Source organism: Raphanus sativus, unplaced genomic scaffold (assembly GCF_000801105.2).
Source record: "Raphanus sativus cultivar WK10039 unplaced genomic scaffold, ASM80110v3 Scaffold1678, whole genome shotgun sequence".
Taxonomy (NCBI): domain Eukaryota; kingdom Viridiplantae; phylum Streptophyta; class Magnoliopsida; order Brassicales; family Brassicaceae; genus Raphanus; species Raphanus sativus.
In genome coordinates, this window is record NW_026616987.1 from 1 (window position 1) to 20,211 (window position 20,211).

The window sequence follows — 20,211 nt, forward strand, 5'->3', positions numbered from 1 at the left end:
TCCTGTTCAATAACAAGTATAGAGAAGTGCTAAAGGCATAACAACTTCGATATTAGCTTCTTCTTCTTTTTTTCATTCGCTATAGATATACCTTGGAAATGATTCAGATCTTTTAGTTCATTACTATCATTGTCAATTTAAGTGAAAATGGAACAACGGAAGTAATTTTGTGAGGTAAGGGTTCTCAGAGTTATGAAGAAGAAAAACATGCATGATGCATGTCGCAAGTTTTGATAGGAGAAAACAATATGTAGTGACGAGACATGAATAATTGAGATTAACCATAAATTACATAATATATATTGAGGCTAAACGATCTAAGAGTTATGATCCAAGAAAAAAAAAGGATTATAATTTGTGATTGATGTCTGACCGGTTTAGTTAAACTGGTTATTGGAAAGCGATCCAGTATCGATAAACCGGACGTAAACCAGCTTATATAAATCAAATTTGGGAAAATATATTAATCAACACTATAAAGCCTTTTTAAAAAAGGAAAAAAAAAACAATGAGTTGTATTCAGCGATAAGACTAGACTCCAAGTTAACCGGTGATAAATCTCTTTCAGTAACAATTAGGTAATAAAAAGGTTTATCAACAAACAAAAAGAAAAGTCAAAATAATCGTTGGGGTCTTTGCATGATGCGAGGCGAAGGTCATGCGGCCTCGTGGACAATAACGCTTCACAATGTCCACTTATTACCATTTCATTCTCTCTCTCTCCTAAGAATACAAATAGTTTAAATTCGATTATAATAAAATCCAGAGAAGAAGCGTTCGAGAGTAGTATTTAATAATTAAAAAAATCTTAACTATTTACTTGCTGGCTCGTGAATGAACTTATTAAAGAACAAAAAATCAAGAAAAGGCTCCTGAGAGGTACTGCAAAAAAGCAGAGAGGAAGACGACTTTATCTTTTTATGGTTTTTGTTGCTCTCTTTTGACTTTTTGCGTTCCTTTGTTTTAGTCTCCTACGGATCTGCTTAAATCCTTGTGATCTGTTTACACGTAATCTCCGGAGGATCCGAGTTGTTGAGCCAGACCCAGATTCTGTTCTACTTTTTTTTTCTTTTTCCTGAGCTTCTTGATTTGGTCGGAGAAAGTTTAAGGTTTGGTGGGTTTTGTCTTAAAAGCTTCTGAGTTATCTATCACTTTCTTGTCTGAAAAGGTTCGTTCTCTAACCCTTCCTCTGTTCTGTTTTTGATGTTTTTTATATGCACCGACTCTGAGATTATATTTGTCCTAACCCAATAACAGTTTCATTAAAATCTTGACTTTATAGGAAGTGAAAATCAGATGAGTTTTTCTTTTGGTGATTTCAAGATTGAATTTTGATGTTCTAATGATTATTATGCAAAACCGTTTCATATCCTTGGTATCTGTTACGTTAATTTAATTTGATTCAATTATCAAATTGACTCATGATTTCACCTCTTAAACAGTTATGTGATCTGGATTTTGCATTTGATGTATTGATATCAGATTCTCTTTGATCAATTATTATTTGTCATAAAGAAAAAAGGTTTTTGTTTGCTTGATTAAAAGCTATACTGGAGGAGTCATGGCCTAGTTTCTTTATTGGGCATGCAATGAAGCTTTACCCAATCTTCTTTCTCTTTTAGCCTCCACTTGGCTCTTTTTTTTTTTTTACTTTAGTTTCTTACTTACTAAAGAAGGTGACTCAGAACTGCCAAGCTTTAACGACTTTTAATCTTATGTAGAGTCAGTGGAATCTCTCATCTCAGTCTGAAAGCTCTATTTGCTGGATTTGGAAGAGAAATGTCGTTTAGGAGCATTGTTCAAGATTTGAGAGATGGGCTTGGGAGCTTGTCGAGGAGGAGTTTCGACTTCAGGCTTCATCACAAAGGGAAATCTCAGGGCTCTTGTGAGTATTCGTCTTCACGTGACCTGTTGCCACCTTTGATAGTTCAGACAAGCAGATGGGCGAATCTTCCTCCTGAGCTGCTCTTGGATGTGATCAAAAGATTAGAGGAGAGTGAGAGTACTTGGCCTGCAAGGAAACATGTCGTGGCTTGTGCTTCTGTTTGTCGGTCCTGGAGAGCAATGTGCCAAGAGATCGTCATGTCTCCTGAAATCTGTGGGAAGCTCACTTTTCCAGTTTCCCTCAAACAGGTTTGCTCCTCAAGAAAACTTCTCTTTTGTGTTTTAGGTTCAAAACAGCTGATGATGATGAAGTTTTTGTTTGCTGTGGGCTAATGTTTTATTCCAGCCAGGGCCTCGCGACGCGATGGTCCAGTGTTTCATCAAGAGGGATAAATCAAAGCTAACTTTTCATCTCTTTCTTTGTTTAAGTCCTGGTAAGCTTTTGTTGTTAGGATATAACTGCTTGTGTTGGAAACAATGTTCAAAAAATCGCTAGGCTATGACTAGGCCCTCTAGTCGGCTCTTAGTCTAACGAATTATTGATTCATTTTAATTTATTTTTACATTTATATTAGATATTTTAGTTTTTAGGTTTAGTTATAAAATTATAATATATTTTTACATTTATATTAGATATTTAGTTTTTAGGTTTAATTATAAAATTATTTTGATGAGTTATAAAAGTTAGATATGTAAAGAAAAAAAATTAGACAAATTTATGGATTTGAACTAACACTATTGCTTGATTAATACTCCTATATTTTTACACCAATTTAGATTGATTTAAACCGATTTAGATTGTTTTAACCGATTTATTACGTTTTAAAACCGTTTTGAGTCGCATAAATCAGATTTTCTTACTGGCTTTTAGAACATTAGTTGGGAATCATTAGTTTATGTCTGAAAACAAGTTGCATTAATGTTTTTCTTTCAGCTCTACTTGTGGAGAATGGGAAGTTTCTTCTTTCAGCCAAAAGAACTCGTAGAACTACTCGGACCGAGTACATCATCTCCATGGATGCTGATAACATCTCAAGATCTAGCAACTCTTACCTCGGGAAGCTCAGGTTTCGTTTTCAAAATCATTTAGTGTTTGTTCAAAATAAACCATATCTTTAATTAAGCTCATTAAAGGTATCTTTCTTTCTTTTTTTTTAATAGATCAAACTTTCTTGGAACAAAGTTCTTGGTGTACGACACACAACCACCACAAAACACATCATCATCTTCTTCTTCTTCAAGCGCACTCATCACCGACCAAAAAAGCAGCCGAAGTAGATTCCACTCTAAAAGAGTTTCTCCAAAACTCCCATCGGGAAGCTACAACATCGCTCAAATCACCTACGAGCTCAACGTGTTAGGCACGCGCGGGCCACGGAGAATGCACTGCATCATGAACTCCATCCCAACCTCATCTCTCGAACCGGGCGGCTCTGTCCCAAACCAGCCCGAGAAGCTCCTCCCGCCGCCGCCACGGCGCTCTCTCGACGAGTCGTTCCGCAGCAACATCTCCTTCTCCAAGTCATCGCTAGACCACCGCTCCATAGACTTCAGCAGCTCTAGATTCTCTGATATCGGAGGAGGAGTGTCGTGCGAGGAAGAGCGAGAAGAAGAGACGAGTTTCAGACCGTTGGTTCTGAAGAACAAGCAGCCGAGGTGGCACGAGCAGCTGCAGTGCTGGTGTTTGAATTTCCGTGGACGCGTGACGGTCGCGTCCGTTAAGAACTTCCAGCTTGTGGCTGTGAGACAGCCGCCTCAGACGCAGGGGACAGGTGGCGGCGGCGTTGCACCAGCGCCGGGGGCTCACGGAGAGCAACAAGACAAGGTGATTCTGCAGTTTGGTAAAGTGGGGAAAGATATGTTCACGATGGATTATAGGTATCCGTTGTCTGCGTTTCAGGCGTTTGCGATTTGCTTGAGCAGCTTTGACACCAAGCTCGCTTGTGAATAAAAGAAGAAACATTCTTATCATCTACTTCTCCTAAACATTCATACTAATCCGTATTGTGTTTCTTTATCTATGGTCTTGTCTATCAATTTGTCTCAGTACTCGAGTGTTTACTGTGAGAGTCAGACGTCTACTATTAACCTCTTCCCTATCAATTGAACATTTAGTTGGAGATCTTCACTAACTTAGTAAAAGAAAAAAAAAATCTTCACTAACTCATGACTAATCATATCATTAAACTTTGACTCATTGAGACGGTTTTCTTTCTCAGTAAGCTAAGATTTCATGAAACTGTGTTAATACATAAAATATTATTTTGTTACTTATAAGTTGTTTTCAGAGTTGTAACCAAAGAAAGCAAAAATAATATATATATATATATATATTTACTAAGATTTTTTAGAAAATGTATTGTTCTTAAAAAAATATAAGATGGTTGATGCGTAACCGTATGTTGAACTAAGAATATGAACACATAATTATTTTAAAATTAAGAAGAAAATGTTTAATTTGTTCTTCCAAAAAATTGAAAAGGAAAATATTTTTTCATAAATTCTTTTAAACTTGAAAATGAGAGGAATAGAATGGACCCTATGTCATTTATTTGACAAAGAAATTCAATTTAATTGGTGTAAAGTCTGAGAAACAATGAATTTATCAGAATTTCTTCTTCTTAAATTAAACATTTATTTGAAAATAAATCAATTCTATAATTAATTAAATATGGTTTAATTTATATTTTAAATTAATGGATATCTTAATATTATTTTTGGCTAAAACATCATATAACAAACAAGTGTACCAAAAGGAAAAACACCCAAGGTCCCCAGTTCGAACAAAGAAACGTGAAAGGAGATGGTACCTTTGTCATTATCTCAACATAATCTCTGGCCGCCGGAAACTGGGTCTACGGCGTTTAGAGGCTTCGCAACCGCCGCATCCATACACGCCTGCGACCATCTTCGCCGTCACCTCCGCCTTGGCTTCCATATTCGCTCTTCCCTTCAGGTTCACCTACTCTCTCTCTCTCTCTCTTGTACTTTTCTCCTAAAGTTGAGTAGATCTTCTGGAACACAAAAGGCTTAAACTTTCATCATCTGGCTACTTTGTGAATTGCTCTTCTGCAATTTTAGTGTGTAAATATTTCAACTTTCAATCACGATCATTAGCTGCTTTCAAGGTTCATCTCATTTTGTCTTGGACTCTCTCTGCTGCTTTTGACAGAAACTACAGCAAGTCTCTGATGCTGCACGAACGGAGTTGTCAAGAAGAGTCGTTCTATTCAATGGGGCTAGCTTCCTCCGGTCTAGAAATGATGATTCCAGATCTTCCTTGTTATCTCTATGTTTCTTTAGCGGAGGAGGAGAGAGTAGGATAGATCCTAGAGGTGAGGAAGGATCATCATCATCATCATCGAACCAGGAGACTTCCAAGAGAAACACAAGCAGTGGACGGAGGTGGACTAATGTCCTCCTTGCCGTTAACGTTATGTAATGTGTTTTAGTTCACTCAGTTACAGACAACAAAGATCATGTCTTTTGGTTTGATATGTTGCATTAGAGGAAATGCTTTATAGTCTTATGGGTTTCATTCTTTGTGTCAATGACAGAATGTATATTGCACAAGTTGCATCCAATGGCAGAGTGTTGACATGGGGAGCCAAGGTATCATATATTCAGAGACTTTATTAAATACAAGAGTGAGACAGTTTGTTTCTTTCTTTCTTGCTGCAAATTTATCATGTGTGGGTGAATTGCAGGTGAACAGCTTAATTGATAGAGGTCAGCTATGGAGACTGGCTACGTCTTCTGTTCTTCATGCCAATCCTATGCATCTCATGGTCAGTTTCTCATCAACCATTCAACCCTTTTATGTATGGCGCTAAACTGTTTCCCCCTTTGTGTTTAGATTAATTGCTATTCTTTGAATTCCATTGGACCAACTGCTGAGAGTTTAGGTGGCCCAAAGAGATTCCTTGCAGTCTACTTGACATCTGCAGTTGCAAGTAATTGATGTCTCATAGACTTTAATTGATGTGTATGATGATTATAGTTCTCTGTTTCAGATTCTCCTGACTTACAAAAACCATCTTTAAGAGTTCTAGGTTCAGCTATGAGTTACTGGCTCAACAAAGCGCCATCAGTTGGTGCGTCCGGTGCGATTTTCGGATTGGTAAGTCTCTTGGAACCTTAAGCCTTTCTTCTCATTCAAAAATGAAGTTTGTTAAATGAAACCTCTTTTTTCCTTTTTGTAGGTCGGCTCGGTAGCTGTGTTTGTCATGAGACACAAGCAAATGGTCAGAGGTGGCAATGAAGATCTGATGCAGATAGCTCAAGTCATTGCCTTAAACATGGTGAGTAATACAACATTTTAAAAAATCTTTCTAAAGTTCTAACAAGCTTTTTTGACTAAGTGCAGACATTGGGTCTAGTGTCCAGAGGCATAGATAACTGGGGACATGTAAGTGTAACCAAATCATGCCTTCAAAATGTATTAAACAGTTAGTTCTATGTTTCTTGGATTAGTAGTGGTCTGATAAATTAACATCTCTGGTTGAATTCAGATTGGTGGCTTACTTGGTGGGACTGCAATGGCATGGCTTGTAGGACCGCAGTGGAAGTATGAGTATACAACAAGAGATGGTCGGAGGGTCTTCGTAGACAGAGCTCCAATACCGCTCCTTTTGCGGTGGAGAAATGAACGGGGACGAAGCTGAACAGTTTTCTCTTTTGATTGCCGTGTGAATATTGGATGTGTATTTTGGAGGATTGTGATTCTTGGTTCAAAGTAGCCAGCTCATTACTAAAATGTTATGTTTGATGTCTTAAATGTTTTTACAAGAGCCAAGTTTGGATTAATCTTTGTTTATTAATTTAAATAAAGTTTAATGATAGATTTAATTGTATTTTTGGGTTCTTTAGGTTTAAAAGGGGATAGCTTTTCTATAAAATAAAAATGATATCTGAAGTTAATTTTAATTAACTTCAATAAGTAAATCAGTTAACAAGAAACTAATTAACTTATACATATTAATGCTCGTAAAAATAAGCCATGAGTTTAACTATTAATTAAATCTAATGAACTTTCGAATAAACCTAAACACCAATAAATTTGAATTTTTTTTTGTAGATAAGGAGGTAAGCCTAAATAAATTTGGAATTTTCAGTTTAGATTAAGTTAGATCATTGATTAGGTTAGCCAAATTTGTCACCCATAATGAAAGGTGCAACAAATCAAACAAGCAATGGGGTGGGGTGAAAATTTAATGATCGGAGCAGCCATGAATTTCTCCTATATATATTTCATAGCATTTTTTACCAACAGCAGTTTTAATTTGGGAGGATTCACCACGATCTGAACATTTTCTTATATAGTGGCTAATATAAATATAATATTCTATGTCGAATATATGACATAATACTGAGTGATTATATCAAATTGCGGTTACGTTTATGGTATTGCAAAAGTTGGTATATCCAATTTAAAAACAAATTAGTTACATTTTATTGATAGTAAATAGTAAGCATATCAATGACCGTAAATTATTTAAGGAACCCATATATATATATGCATGTCTACAAACAAAAACACACAAACCAAATCTCGACAGAAAACTAAACAAAACCAAACAATGAAGCTTCACATGTTATGGCTCGTGTTGGTATTAATAGCTGTCCAAGCGCACGCAACAAAGCAAAGAAAGAATGCTAAAATCCCTGCATTAATAGTTTTCGGAGATTCAATAATGGATACTGGTAACAACAACAATCTCTCTACTCTTCTTAAGTCCAACTTCCCTCCTTACGGCAAAGACTTTCCCGGTGGATTGGCTACTGGAAGATTTTCTGATGGAAGAGTTCCTACTGATCTAATTGGTAATCGTTTGAATTATTTTTATATTTGATTATATACAGAGTTATATCTTGCACAAAAAAAAATACAGAGTTATATCTATATTTAATTTTTATATAGTTCTACACTTGTATTAACTTTTAACCAATTTTATTTCAGCGGAAAATTTGGGGTTGGCTAAGACAATACCAGCATACCTGAGCCCAAATTTGAAGCCTAGAGATCTTTTGAAAGGTGTATCATTTGCATCTGGAGGAACTGGTTATGATCCATTGACAGCTCAAACTATGGTATATTATCATATAATATAGTTGATTAGTTTATTTATTTAGAAAAATAGGGAGTTGGCTTGGAGGCTAAAACTCTTAAATTACCTAATAAGAATTTTTAGAAGTCATGGATTGTTCCGGTTGAGAGAGGTTTGATCTCTAAAGAATGCTATTTAAAACGGTGTGGATCTCGTTCTAGGGGATGTTAGGGCTTTCAGGATTTTTTTTTGTCATCAAACATACAAGGGATTTTCAGGATAGAACCTTTAAATATTCAGAAAAAAAATTAAGTAACTAATATAGAATTTTTATGTTGTTGATTTTTTGTAGTCGGTGGTATCAGTGTGGGATCAACTAATATATTTCAAAGAGTATATATCAACGATCAAAAAACATTATGGAAAAAGAAAAGCTCGGTACATTTTGGACCATAGCATTTTTCTCGTGGTTTCTAGTAGCAATGACCTTGCTCACACTTATATATCCCAATCTTATAAATATAACTCTACATCGTATGCTACTTTCTTGGCCAAATCAGCAGTTAAATTCGTAAGAGTAAGTTGGTCAGATTTATTCAAATATTAAATCAAACAACAATAAAAATAACAGCTAATAATATTATTTATTTAATAATATTTAGGAATTACACAAGCTTGGAGCTCGAAAAATTGGGGTGTTTAGTGCACTTCCTGTTGGATGTGTACCACTTCAAAGATCAGTGCGTGGAAGTGTGTTAACAAGAGAATGTGTTAAACCCTTAAACAATATGGCAAAACAATTCAACACTAGACTTTCTCCAGCACTGAGATCTTTGAATAGAAAGTTGGATGGTATTATCCTCTATGTTGATGTTTATGAGACTTTTCTTGACATGATCCAAAAGCCTAAAAAATACGGTTAATCCATCTCACAAATACATAGATATATTTTTCATTCCTTTGTATTAAAATGGTGGACTGAGTTATAAGTAAACATTTTATTATGTTTCAGGTTTCGAGGTAGCTGATAGAGCTTGTTGCGGTACTGGTTTTCTCGAAATTTCTTATATGTGCAATTCATTTAATCCATTCACATGTTCTAATTCGTCGGCCTATATATTTTGGGATAGCTACCATCCAACTGAAAGAGCTTATCAAGTTATGGTTGATAAGTTACTCAGCAAATACTTAAGCAAACTCTTTTGATGTTAAACATTACTTACTTCTTTGCGTTTCATTGTATTTATCCTTCTTATTGTTTTATGTATGTGATTAATTCATTATTGAATGTTCAACGTCTTGTGCACTGGAATAATTTGGATATAATCTTAATGTTCCATGTTTGCAACCAACAGTAATCTTAAATGTTTTGAAAACTGTGATTCTACCCGATACATTATTGGAACTCTGTTTTAGTACATATGTTAAATTGAAATTTGTTTAAATAAAAAATGTTTGTCTTAAGATTATTGTTTTAATATCACAAAATAGACACCCAAAATAAATATAACTTTTTAAAAAATTAAGTAATATTGTGCTATTTGTACTGTTGGTTATATTTCCATTAACCGTAGAATATAACAAATAAAGTTTTTATCAAAGTACATACAGATATCAAAAAATTTAATAAAACATTTTTGATTCGAAAATAGATATAATCCAACACCAAAATTCAGAGACAAAGATAAAATACTTAACCATTGAAAAAAAACTAAAGATAAACTTATTGTTCCGTAAAAACCTGGGAGATAGCATTATCCAAATATATAAAGTATAATCCAAACTAAGTTAGGAAAGTGGAAACCCTAAAGCCTCTTAGCAAACAAATCTATTTGCCAAAACTTCAAAGACAAAGAAACCACGCGAGAACCAAACTTGTAGACAAACTACAACTTTGTGATTCCTCTCTGTCCCATCATGGAACCGCAAGCTCCGTCGTCAAGTCCGAAGCTACGTCTGCTCTGTAGCTACGGTGGCCGGATAACGCCCATCCCACCGTCAAACTCCCTGGAATACATCGGCGGCGAGACCCGCATCGTCGCCGTTCCCCGTGACATCTCCTTCACCGCTTTCTTCCAGCTTCTCTCGGGCAAGCTTCTCTCTGGCCGCTCCTTCTCGCTCAAGTACAGACTCCCAGGCTGCGACCTCGACTCTCTCATCACCGTCAGTAACAACGAAGATCTACAAAACATGATCGCTGAGTATGACTCAGCTAGTCCCCAACGCATCCGTCTCTTCCTCTTCCCCGAGTCATCAACTCGACATCCTCTGTCGGTTAACTTGCTTGGACTCGAGTCGCCTATACATAAAATAATCTACACATCTTCGTCTTCCGTTGTTCCCTTCCCGATATTCCCGCAAAGTAATGATACGGCGGCGAAGCGTGTGGATCACGGAAAGATCCATGCAACATTGGAAGATACTCGGATTAAGGAGGAGGAACCTATGAGCTCAGCCTCGGAGTTGAACTCCGCGGCTGATGCGGGAGTTTCGGATAAAGAAACAGAGAGAGTAGAGATTCAAGATCAACCACGACGAATAGTTGTTCAAGAGCCTTTGCAGCAGCAGCATCAATATTTACCGATATTCTACTTACCAGTCTTGCCGATGCAGCCACATACGGTGACTCGTTCAGTGAATGGTTACGCGTTGTCTCCGGCTATAGAATATTCTTCTGGAGTAGATCCGGTGCTGGAAAATAAGGAAACTGCGACCTGAGTGGGGTTTCTTCCAGGTCAAGTAACCCAATTAATCCCTTTTGTAGTTTAGGAATTAACCTTTTTGAAAAATTAGGATTCGACTTCTCTTATAGAATATGAGTAATGGACACGTGAACCGATCTCTTTTGGACAAATGTGGTTTGTGCCCATCGTGCGGTTTCAAGATTATATGTGAAAAATAGTACTTGGGTGAACTAGTTTGGTTTTCAATCTTTTTAAAATAAGATAAAATAAAATAGGAGACAGTGAAGTTGATTTATTATTACTATTTTGTAATCGTTCAAAACGTTTCAAGAGTGCTTCTGTCTATTCTTTCTTATTTATGTTTAGTATTTGATAAAGCGTATGAATTCCACCAAAATCGTTCAAAACGTTTTTTTTGTAATTGAGATCTAATGGTGCAATCCTATCTGTGATAATGTGATGGTATGGAGGGAAGATCACTGGATTTGGATCTTGTTCGAACAAATTCAGGAATAGTGATGAGCTTGGGTTTATGGAGGAGGATCAAAGTCACTACCGGAGCCAACCAAAACATAGCAATAGTCCAAAATTCGACAGTTATATCATAATCACTTAAATTGTCAAAATGTAAGTTTACCATCAAAGGGTTACTCTGAATAGAACCAACAAACAAAAGCCCATGATAATCTGACAGTTATATCATAATTACCTAAATTGTCTAAATGCAAGTTTACCATCAAAGGTTACATATACGTAACCTATTTAATATGGGTCACTTGCTGAACTCTGACTTTTACTACGAGTGATCTTGCTGAACTCTGACTTTCTGTCCAACCAATGTCTTTCTAACTTTCTGACTTTCTGCCCTTGAAAATCAACTATGTCTCTGAGAAATGAGAATAACCTAAACAAATATTCGTGATCATCAAAACGGCCAAAAAGTATTTATTGATATGTTTTTACACATTTGTTAGAACAACGAGCAAAACAGGGTTACAAACTTTATCACCGCAAGGGACAAAAAATAAAACATAAAATTGGAACTTGGCTTTCAAATTAAAAGAAAATCTATTGTAGCCATGACTCATATGGTCTAGAAAATCTTTTTATTTGCTTCCAAGAGGGATAGGGGAAGTGATCTTATTAGCTTGACTTTGTGTTTCTCTCAAAGCAGAATCTTTCTCTTCTTCCCCTCCTCCTCCTCCTCCTCGTCGGCTAACTAAACTCTTTCTTTCGTCATCATCAGACTTATTACTAGTCTCTGGTGGAACAACTTGTCGGAAAAATCTAAGCATCATCTCATAGGTTGTAAATGTAATAACTGCCGATGGAGTTGTCCTGAGCAGATTAGTTGCACATCCACGGTACATTCCAGGGATCCCTTCGCTTCTAAACACCTTCTTGATGCAATCAACGACTCCTGAATACTTATTCTCAGAGTTTCTCATTTGCCCTTGTTCTTGAAGCTTCGCTCTAATCACCTGTGGATTGTGTAACATAAAACACCATTTTAGCTGTGAAGGTTATGAGCCTAAGAGTGAGGAGGCATATAGAAGAAGAAGATGAAGAGATATACCTCGTGTGGGTAAGTCAAAACAGAGGCGAGTACTTTCGCTATAGAAGAGGCAATAGCAACATTCCCAGGACTCAGATTCTCGACTGATGTGTTATCTGAGAACTTTAACAAGCTTTGATCAGAAACTAGCAGCACCATGAGAGGATTTTGATTATGTAATAATATTAGTGGAGGAATCATGTTTTTACCCATTTTCGCCATGTACTGCTTAATCTTTTCGTATGCTGGAAACTGGATTGCAACATGGCTTATTCCCGCCAAAGAAGGCAAAAGGCCACTGTTCCAAAAACATCTTAAAGGTTAACTAACATGTGTACAAAATCACAGAACTTTCAGTTTTTGATGTAAGATAGATACTGACCTGTACAGCCCTCGGAATCCTTCTTCTTGACAAATCCTACTAAAAGCAGACATTACGCTTTTGTAAGGTACCACGCCTGGCCTGATCCCTTGCGTCTGAGAAAAAGCGAGACAACATTCAATATGAAAAGAACAGTAAAGTAAAAGCTAAAAAACAAAATGAAAGAGGACAAAACTCACCATCAGTCTTGTCTTGACAACCCAAAGTGGATTAGTTGCAATAGATGTGGAAGCTCCAGCACCAGCAGCAGCTACCATGTTGGCCCCAACACTAAGTGTGCCATCTAATCAGGAAAACATAAAACAGTTGAAATACCAAACGATTAAAAAAAAAAAGACTTCGGTCAGAAAAAAAAAATAAAGCAATCTCAGGACTGCAATACTAAGCAGCACAACAAGATTTTTGTAACTAACCACTTGACTGCAGGACATCCTTTAGCTTTCCATACACTGAGAAGTACACCTACATGTGATACCATAACATCACCTACAAGCAAATACATCACAAATCTCGGGAGAAAAAAGTAAAGGGGTGCTTACAGCCCAATTTGGGAGGAGAGCTATGATAGTTGGTGAAAGCCCTCGATACATTCCTCTAAAACCTTCATTCTTCACTATATTCTGTAGGCTTGTAATGATCACACTACCTGATAATTCACAACACATGCACCTTGTTAACACCTATATGCACAAGATCTACAGCTATCTACTTTAATTACATTCTTAAGTAAAAGTACCTCTCTTTCCAGAGGCGGGAGCTTCAGGGAGACCAAGAACCTGTAACCTCGTTTTTATCACATCTAACGGACAAACAAAAGTCGCTGCAATTGCCCCTGCAAATAAAGAAAAAATAAAGTTTCACAAAACCCCAAAATCAACACACCAAACACGAACCCAAGAGACGAAATTGAAAACAGAGGAAGGAGAATCGAAAACGGAACCTGCGGTGGCTCCGGCGCCGGCGTTGCATGCGGCCTCTCGAATGCTCCGGTAATCAAAGGTCGAGCTCCCGTGATCAATCATCTCCGCGGAATCTAAAACCCTAGGGAATCTAAATCTCGAAACTTTTCAATGCGAGATCCAAGTAATGGAGGAAACTGGGTGGCGTGATTCGAGGGTTTATATAGAGTTAGTTCCCGTCGCTCATGTGCATTGGCCCGACCCCGAAAAGGATTGAGATTTGGAACGTGTGGGAAGGGTATAAAGGAAGAGACTTTGTGCGTTCTTCTTCTTCTAAGCAGGTCGCGTACGATTCAGGCGTCCAGGTCCAACCCACACGGAAAGGGGTTGAAGATAAATTATCTGAATCGATTTGATTCCGCGGAGATAGAGAGAGAAAGAGAAAGAGTGTTTGAGTTTTGGGATGGCGTCACGCAGATCAATCAACACACACACAACCCAAGAAGAAAGTTGAACTCTTTCGCTTATGTTTTGTTGACACCGATAATTATGTCGTAATTGCTCTTCCTAACTTATCTTAATCAATTAACTAAAAGATCATTACGCAAGATATATCTCTATGTAACTAAAAATAAATAAAAACTCTAATTTGACCACAAAAAACTTAAAAATAATAAATAAAATAAATGTTGGCAGAAAACTAAAAACAAATAAATATGAGTTGGTTAATATAATCTGGCTGATTCTAGATGTTCATATTATACACTGGTAAATCAGAAAATTATATTCAGTAAAAAATAATCGAAATAAGTAAAATGACAATGCAGATCAGGTTTTGTAATGAATACACAAGTCCATAATTATCAGTGACAACTGACATGATTAAACTGAAGGCCATTACTTAATTGCTACTGAAGCCCATTACTTGAATTGCTTGATATAGTTTATAGTGTGTACTCAAGAGTGGATTGCAGTTCAAACGTAAGGGTATGGCTGCATATCTGACTGAGAAAACAAATCACTAGAGGTAAAACTCATCTCTTAATCCAGATAAAATTGCATTACCAAAAGTGTATCCTTAGAAAAAATGTATAGAAAAGACAATATCACTAATAATGTTTCACTAGTTACATTGATTTGATTCAGTGATTCTTAATCCATAAGTTCAAAGCAAGTTGCGGATTTTATTTTGTGGTACAGTGGAGAATCGTTACATCGGTAGCCGGATTCGATTCAAGATCAATAAGCCAGTTTAATCATGTCAGTTGTCACCATATAATCTTCTTTACATATCCAGAAGGAAGAATAGTATTGGATCTTGATTAGTGAAGGGTGGTGATTACATCTTTATTTATCAATGTGGGTTCCTTGTACTGATTTAGAAGTCACAATTGATAATATCAGATACAAATAGGATCGACTATACTTTATAAATCATACTTAAAATACATATAGAGTAATCTTTAGATTCACGTTTTATGTTCCTGAGAAGTTGGGAAATAGTACTAGTAGCTTTGCTGTTTTGGTAATATCCTCTTTTCATGAGCACCAGTTTCATTACACTCCAAACAAATCGAAAACTTGACGTCAACCTCTCTCTGTGATTGTAATTGTTAAATATGAAGTTATAGTTTCAACTGACCTTTGCACAAATATGAAAAATTCTCAATTTCTTTTTGATACAAATATTACATTCTTGTGTTTTGAGATTTGTATCTCTAGCAAACATGTCCCAGCATAATGATATACTGAAAAGCATTTATTAAACTGATGTAATTATCGAAGCCCAAAGAAAAGCCTAGGCTTATAATCTAACTGAGCTGAGTTTGAAGCGCATATGCATGAACTTGACAGGAGCTTGAGTAGTAAGAAGGATTACATATTTACATGAGTTAATAAAACTTCTAATTGATCATAAGTTTGGGCTTCAACAGCATTTGTCTAACCGAAATCAACCAACCATCCACATAAATTCTTCGGACCCTTAGTATAGGGATAGATGTTTTTCAAGTTTTTGTGGTAAAAGACAAAATGATCAAAATGTTTTATTAAGAAATTTTATTTTTTTCTATACTCTAGATATATAATACAAATAAATAAATAAATAAACAGATATTTTTAATAGTTTCAAATTATTGTTTTCAAATTCGATTTCTTTTTTTCCGATTTTTTCTGATTTTTTAGTTTTATTTTTAAAACTCGAAAATATTTTATGAAACTATTTTAAAAAATTTAAGTTTCAATTTTTCAATATTTTATTTTATAAAATTTTAAATTTTAATCTCAAAACTCTATCACTTAACTCTAAACCATAAGATATATATTAATTAACCATATAATTATAAATGTATATTTATTCTTTTAGTAAAATATTTAGTTTATTTTGATCTTTATAGACTATATTCGTGATAAAAAAAAATTTTGAAACTATTCTAAAATATTTCTCGAGTTGTAATTATGAATTTATTTATTTTATACAGATTTATTCATGTTGCCAAGTGCATCATTTTTTCTTTATAAGATTGGAAGTTCACACTGTGAACAGATTTGTTGATCTTTTTTTTTTGAACACAACATATTTATTGATCATATATTCATTTCTGAAAACTATCACTATATTCAGTTTCTAATTACAACATACTTACGTACAATAGGTCTCATGGAAAAATAAATTAAACCAAAAAAAATTATTTTGATTAAAAAGATACTTAAAACTGAAAAATTCCATAAAACAAAAAATTGCCATATGTAAACTTTGAAATTTAACCTAGTAAAAGTAGATTATGAATTTTGCAAAACAGAGAAAAGGAAAAAAAAAAAAGGAAAACTCCGACCGAGATTGTGCGGTGAGTTACGAACTTACGATTAACGGCTGAGATGAAAGGCTAGAAAAATCCGACGTCTGTGAACTCACTACTCTTTTTTTTTTGCCGTCAAGGAATTTTATATAAAAGAGAAGATGGGCCAAACCCAGTTACACATTCAGGACTAAAACATCCAAAGCCCAACAACATGAACCCAACAAACACAAACGGGCCATACTACCCCCTAGAGACCCAATACTAGACCCACTACGAACCGGCGACTTCCGCGAGAAAGGAGACAGAGGAGACCGGACACGTGTAGTGATCGGGGCCGTTAGCTGGACACGGGCCTCTTCTGTCTCGACTCTATCGACACCTCCGAAGCTTTCAAACTGGAGCTTCCACGACACCTGAAACCGACCCTTTCGACTTACCACCACCGGAGATTCACCAACCTAATCTCGTTCGTCGGAGCTTCAAGACCGTCGAAACCTCCTTCCGAACTCATCCCCGTTCTTCATCAACTAGTCATCACGCCATTGGAAAACGATCTACACTCGAGATCTCCTTGGCCTTTGAATCACTTCACACCCTTGACACGCGCATAGAGCACCACTCGGATCTTTTAATCTCAGCTGGAAGCTCACGAAACCTCATCCATCGAGACCAAACCACCTTAAACACCATCGCTTCAAACTTAAAACAAAAAAAACAAAGCTAGAAACCTAAACCCAAAAGGATAACCGGGTTACTAAACGGCAGTCCGGAGCTTTGGTAGCCTCCGTACTCCGTGACCAAAAGTTGGCGACGACAAGTCTGACGGAGACTCCCATCCCGAAAGCTAGGGTCGGCGACGATGGATCTACGGTAGCCTCCACCTCCCGGAAAAAACAGACTTCACAAACAAACCACTCCCACATCCGTGCCTCCATACGACCGCGTCTTCACTCCACAACACCGAGCCACCGCTTGGGATAGAGGCGTAGGCAGAGCATCGACAAGGCGGTCGTTGGCAGGATGATGGAGAGGGAACTTGAAGGCACAAAAACAGACAATCAAATCAGGTTCCGGCGCCGGCACGGACGCTCACGCGCCGGCCACGCACCGGAATCGATCTAGATCTAAACTTCTCTCTCTTCTCTCTCCGCGCTGGACGCTCTCTTACTTCATGAACTCACTACTCACTTAGAAGAAAATGGAAAATGTTCTGAACCCGGGAAAATATAAAAACACCGAGCACATGCGCATTTTAGCGTAGCTTCATTGACATTACCGAAAGTACCCTCCGATCCAACAAAGACCCTCTGCATCCTTCACCGTATATATATATATATATATAAAAAACAAACCTTTGGGCTCTCTCTGACGGCACCGTTAACAAAAAAAAATAATAATAAGAAAAAAACACCGCCGGTTGAATTTTCCGGCGATCTTAGAAAGAGCGATTTTCTCGAGAAAGTCTTCGAGTTGCAGCGAGCAAAGAGAAGAGACTGATCGTGCACCGATTCGAATGGTACTGCGCGGTGAGATGATGGCAACGACGACGACGAGGAGACCGGAGCGGCCGAAGAATCTCCACAATTTCACGCTACCGAGCTTGAGGTGGGGGAGCCGGCGACACCTCAAGTGCACGAAGATCGACGGTTCCACGAGCTCCGGCGATCACCGTCACCGTCTCCGACGTCGATCTTCGTCTCTGCGATTCGCCGGCTCCTCTGTTCCGATCCGCGAGCCTGAGCATCGGAGCAGCAACGACGGCAACAATAACGACAGCCAACGTCGCCGCGCACGGTTCGAATCTTTGGATGACGGCGGCGGCGAGGAAGAGGAGGAAGAAGGGATCGAGGAGTTCAGGGTGAAGATCATGTCGGATCTGAAGACGGTGAGAGATAAGATCACACAGTCTATGTATGCTCTCAAGGAGCAACACGAGGAAGAACGTAAAGCCGGCGATGACTCCGGCCGAGAGAAGGAGGTTTCTCCGGTGGTGAAGAAGCCGTGGAATCTGAGAAAGAGAAGAGCAGCAGCAGCGTGCAAGGAGGCGGTTGAGGAGAGGACGGTGAATCCACCATCGCCGCCGCCGAGAAACGATTCGACGAGGGTGATGAAGGAAAGAGGCGGAGTGGTTGAAGCCGAGACGACGACGATGATGAGGCCCAAGTTCTCCGTGAGCCTGTCGAAGAAGGAGATCGAGGAGGATTTCATGGCGGCTTTAGGTCAGCGACCACCGCGACGGCCGAAGAAGCGGCCGAGAACGGTTCAGAAAAAGCTCGATGTAAGTAATTTTGATTTTTTTTTTTAAATTTATAATTTACTTTTTTTTATTGATATGGTGATCTTATTTAACTTAAATTGATTTTTTTTTCTTGTTTGGCTACAGAGCTTGTATCCTGGGTTTTATCTTACTGAAGTGACGCTTGATGCATATAAGGTCCCTGAAGAAACCAAGGTTTAATTATGATAATCATCATCACGACTTCGTTTGTTGTCTATCTTTTGAAAATCATTAGCCTTTATAGTTTTTGGAAAAAAAGTTGTGAATCTTTTTACTTTTTACAGAATATGCAGAGATGATGATGATGATGATGAAAATATTGTGTAATTCAGTTTGCCGTTGAAGTTTTCGTGTTCTCAATGATTCTTTCTTCTCTGAATAAACTGTACAAAACACTGTTGGAGATCGTGTAGGTTCCGGTTGATTAAATACATAATAAAGTTTTTTTTTCACAAAAAAAAGGTTTCTTTTTTTTTTGAGAATGATTAAACTACAAATCTTAGACAGAGAAGCAATAGCTTCATGGAAGGATCATGTTTTTTTCACATGAAAGAAAACAGGCAGAGAAAAACCAAAACATCTTTTGTGAGATTAGGTAAACAAATAAAAGGCTCGTCTTTTCATCTACTTATGCATCAAGCTACAGTTACAGATCTAGTAACAGTTTAATTAACGTGTGAAGAAGAGAGTTTTCGGGGTCAATGCTCTTTGAGATTTGAGGATGTACAAGAAGTTTCCTTTGGCTTATATGCTAATGATATTTAAAACACACCGTTAAACTTGGAAAGGCTGTGCTAGTATGTTTTGATTCCTAGGAAAAGTACTTGAGAGACCAATGTGGGGACTTCACTTTTTTTTTCTTTCCCGCGTCGGCTTCGTTTCCGCTTGCCCGAGTTTTGAGTGCTTTGACTCGTCCTTTGCCGTTTTGGTTTAACCAGATAATGGGTGGGGCTCTCGTTGGCTCAGCACCCTCTATCACTATGGTGAAATTTATGGCAAAACTAATAAATAGTTTTGAAGTTTATAATAACTGAAGCTACGAATGAATAGTATAAAATATGATCAGTTAAGAACTATAGGGTTTTAGAGAGAAGCACTTGAATTTTTGTGTGAAATTTTAGCTGTTAATATTTTCATCTATATTTGTATTTTTTTCTGTAATCCACTGCTCCACTTTAATTTAATGTTGATATATTAAAAACTAAAAAGTATCAACAGATATAGTTTGGGATTTTGTTTCCTTTTTTTTCCTGGAGTTTTGGATATATATCTGTATTTTTATTATTTTTAAAACATATTTTAGTTCAAACTGGAAGTTATTAGAGAAAACATCAAAACAATGAAACTCGAATGTATCATATAACCAATAGATAAACCATCTATGGTGTCTTAATAAACCATCTAAGTCCTAATGCCCAAGAAAGGTAAACTGTACCAGATGGAGACCTGCTCTTTGAGCTCAACAAAGATGGAATTGTCTAGAGGCTCAGAGCAACATACTCTTCTCAATTTTCTTCAGATGTAAGAATTATAACGATGAACAAAAATGTAAGAATGAAGTTATGAAATTGGTAACAAAAGCAAAAGCCCTTCCCTACCAAAAGTTACCACAGGAGCACTCACCATTCCGGAAATGATGAAACCTCTTTCTGTCTCTCAAGACAATGTCACGCTGCACCAC

The 20,211-nt window shown here is 37.1% G+C and overlaps 6 protein-coding genes across 10 annotated transcripts; 5 read left to right on the plus strand and 1 right to left on the minus strand.

Moving 5' to 3' along the window:
• The first annotated feature begins 687 nt into the window (after positions 1-687).
• On the plus strand, positions 688-4,008 carry LOC108823032 (tubby-like F-box protein 10). 3 transcript variants are annotated; one of them, XM_018596260.2, is made up of 6 exons: positions 688-879; positions 968-1,168; positions 1,722-2,133; positions 2,231-2,318; positions 2,819-2,951; positions 3,046-4,008. In XM_018596260.2, the coding sequence occupies exons 3-6, from the start codon at positions 1,780-1,782 to the stop codon at positions 3,833-3,835; spliced, it is 1,365 nt and encodes a 454-aa protein (XP_018451762.1). In that variant the 5' UTR covers positions 688-879; positions 968-1,168; positions 1,722-1,779; the 3' UTR covers positions 3,836-4,008. The 3 variants fall into 3 exon arrangements, with proteins under 3 accessions (XP_018451762.1, XP_056855180.1, XP_056855181.1); XM_056999200.1 differs by having other exon boundaries at positions 688-1,168; XM_056999201.1 differs by lacking the exons at positions 688-879; positions 968-1,168 and having other exon boundaries at positions 1,992-2,133; positions 2,235-2,318.
• A 634-nt stretch (positions 4,009-4,642) lies between these two features.
• LOC130504574 (RHOMBOID-like protein 10, chloroplastic) lies at positions 4,643-6,737 on the plus strand. Of its 2 annotated transcripts, none has more exons than XM_056999198.1 (9): positions 4,643-4,840; positions 5,057-5,322; positions 5,442-5,496; positions 5,592-5,672; positions 5,741-5,837; positions 5,937-6,004; positions 6,087-6,185; positions 6,251-6,292; positions 6,396-6,737. In XM_056999198.1, the coding sequence occupies exons 1-9, from the start codon at positions 4,688-4,690 to the stop codon at positions 6,546-6,548; spliced, it is 1,014 nt and encodes a 337-aa protein (XP_056855178.1). In that variant the 5' UTR covers positions 4,643-4,687; the 3' UTR covers positions 6,549-6,737. The 2 variants fall into 2 exon arrangements, with proteins under 2 accessions (XP_056855178.1, XP_056855179.1); XM_056999199.1 differs by having other exon boundaries at positions 5,057-5,289.
• Positions 6,738-7,427: 690 nt separating this feature from the next.
• LOC130504573 (GDSL esterase/lipase At1g59030-like) lies at positions 7,428-9,243 on the plus strand. 2 transcript variants are annotated; one of them, XM_056999196.1, is made up of 5 exons: positions 7,428-7,707; positions 7,844-7,974; positions 8,284-8,508; positions 8,594-8,849; positions 8,944-9,243. In XM_056999196.1, the coding sequence occupies exons 1-5, from the start codon at positions 7,464-7,466 to the stop codon at positions 9,135-9,137; spliced, it is 1,050 nt and encodes a 349-aa protein (XP_056855176.1). In that variant the 5' UTR covers positions 7,428-7,463; the 3' UTR covers positions 9,138-9,243. The 2 variants fall into 2 exon arrangements, with proteins under 2 accessions (XP_056855176.1, XP_056855177.1); XM_056999197.1 differs by having other exon boundaries at positions 7,440-7,707; positions 8,594-8,783.
• Positions 9,244-9,677: 434 nt separating this feature from the next.
• On the plus strand, positions 9,678-10,926 carry LOC130504572 (uncharacterized). The gene has a single exon (XM_056999195.1). The coding sequence runs from the start codon at positions 9,849-9,851 to the stop codon at positions 10,647-10,649; it is 801 nt and encodes a 266-aa protein (XP_056855175.1). The 5' UTR covers positions 9,678-9,848; the 3' UTR covers positions 10,650-10,926.
• A 616-nt stretch (positions 10,927-11,542) lies between these two features.
• LOC108819266 (nicotinamide adenine dinucleotide transporter 2, mitochondrial-like) lies at positions 11,543-14,009 on the minus strand. Its single transcript, XM_018592267.2, has 9 exons — positions 13,493-14,009; positions 13,289-13,384; positions 13,092-13,198; positions 12,966-13,014; positions 12,732-12,835; positions 12,553-12,647; positions 12,380-12,468; positions 12,192-12,286; positions 11,543-12,096 (listed from the first exon to the last, which is right to left on the minus strand). The coding sequence occupies exons 1-9, from the start codon at positions 13,572-13,574 to the stop codon at positions 11,722-11,724; spliced, it is 1,092 nt and encodes a 363-aa protein (XP_018447769.1). The 5' UTR covers positions 13,575-14,009; the 3' UTR covers positions 11,543-11,721.
• Positions 14,010-17,599: 3,590 nt separating this feature from the next.
• Positions 17,600-18,935, plus strand: LOC130504571 (uncharacterized). Its single transcript, XM_056999194.1, has 3 exons — positions 17,600-18,530; positions 18,636-18,704; positions 18,815-18,935. The coding sequence occupies exons 1-3, from the start codon at positions 17,766-17,768 to the stop codon at positions 18,827-18,829; spliced, it is 849 nt and encodes a 282-aa protein (XP_056855174.1). The 5' UTR covers positions 17,600-17,765; the 3' UTR covers positions 18,830-18,935.
• Positions 18,936-20,211: the final 1,276 nt, after the last annotated feature.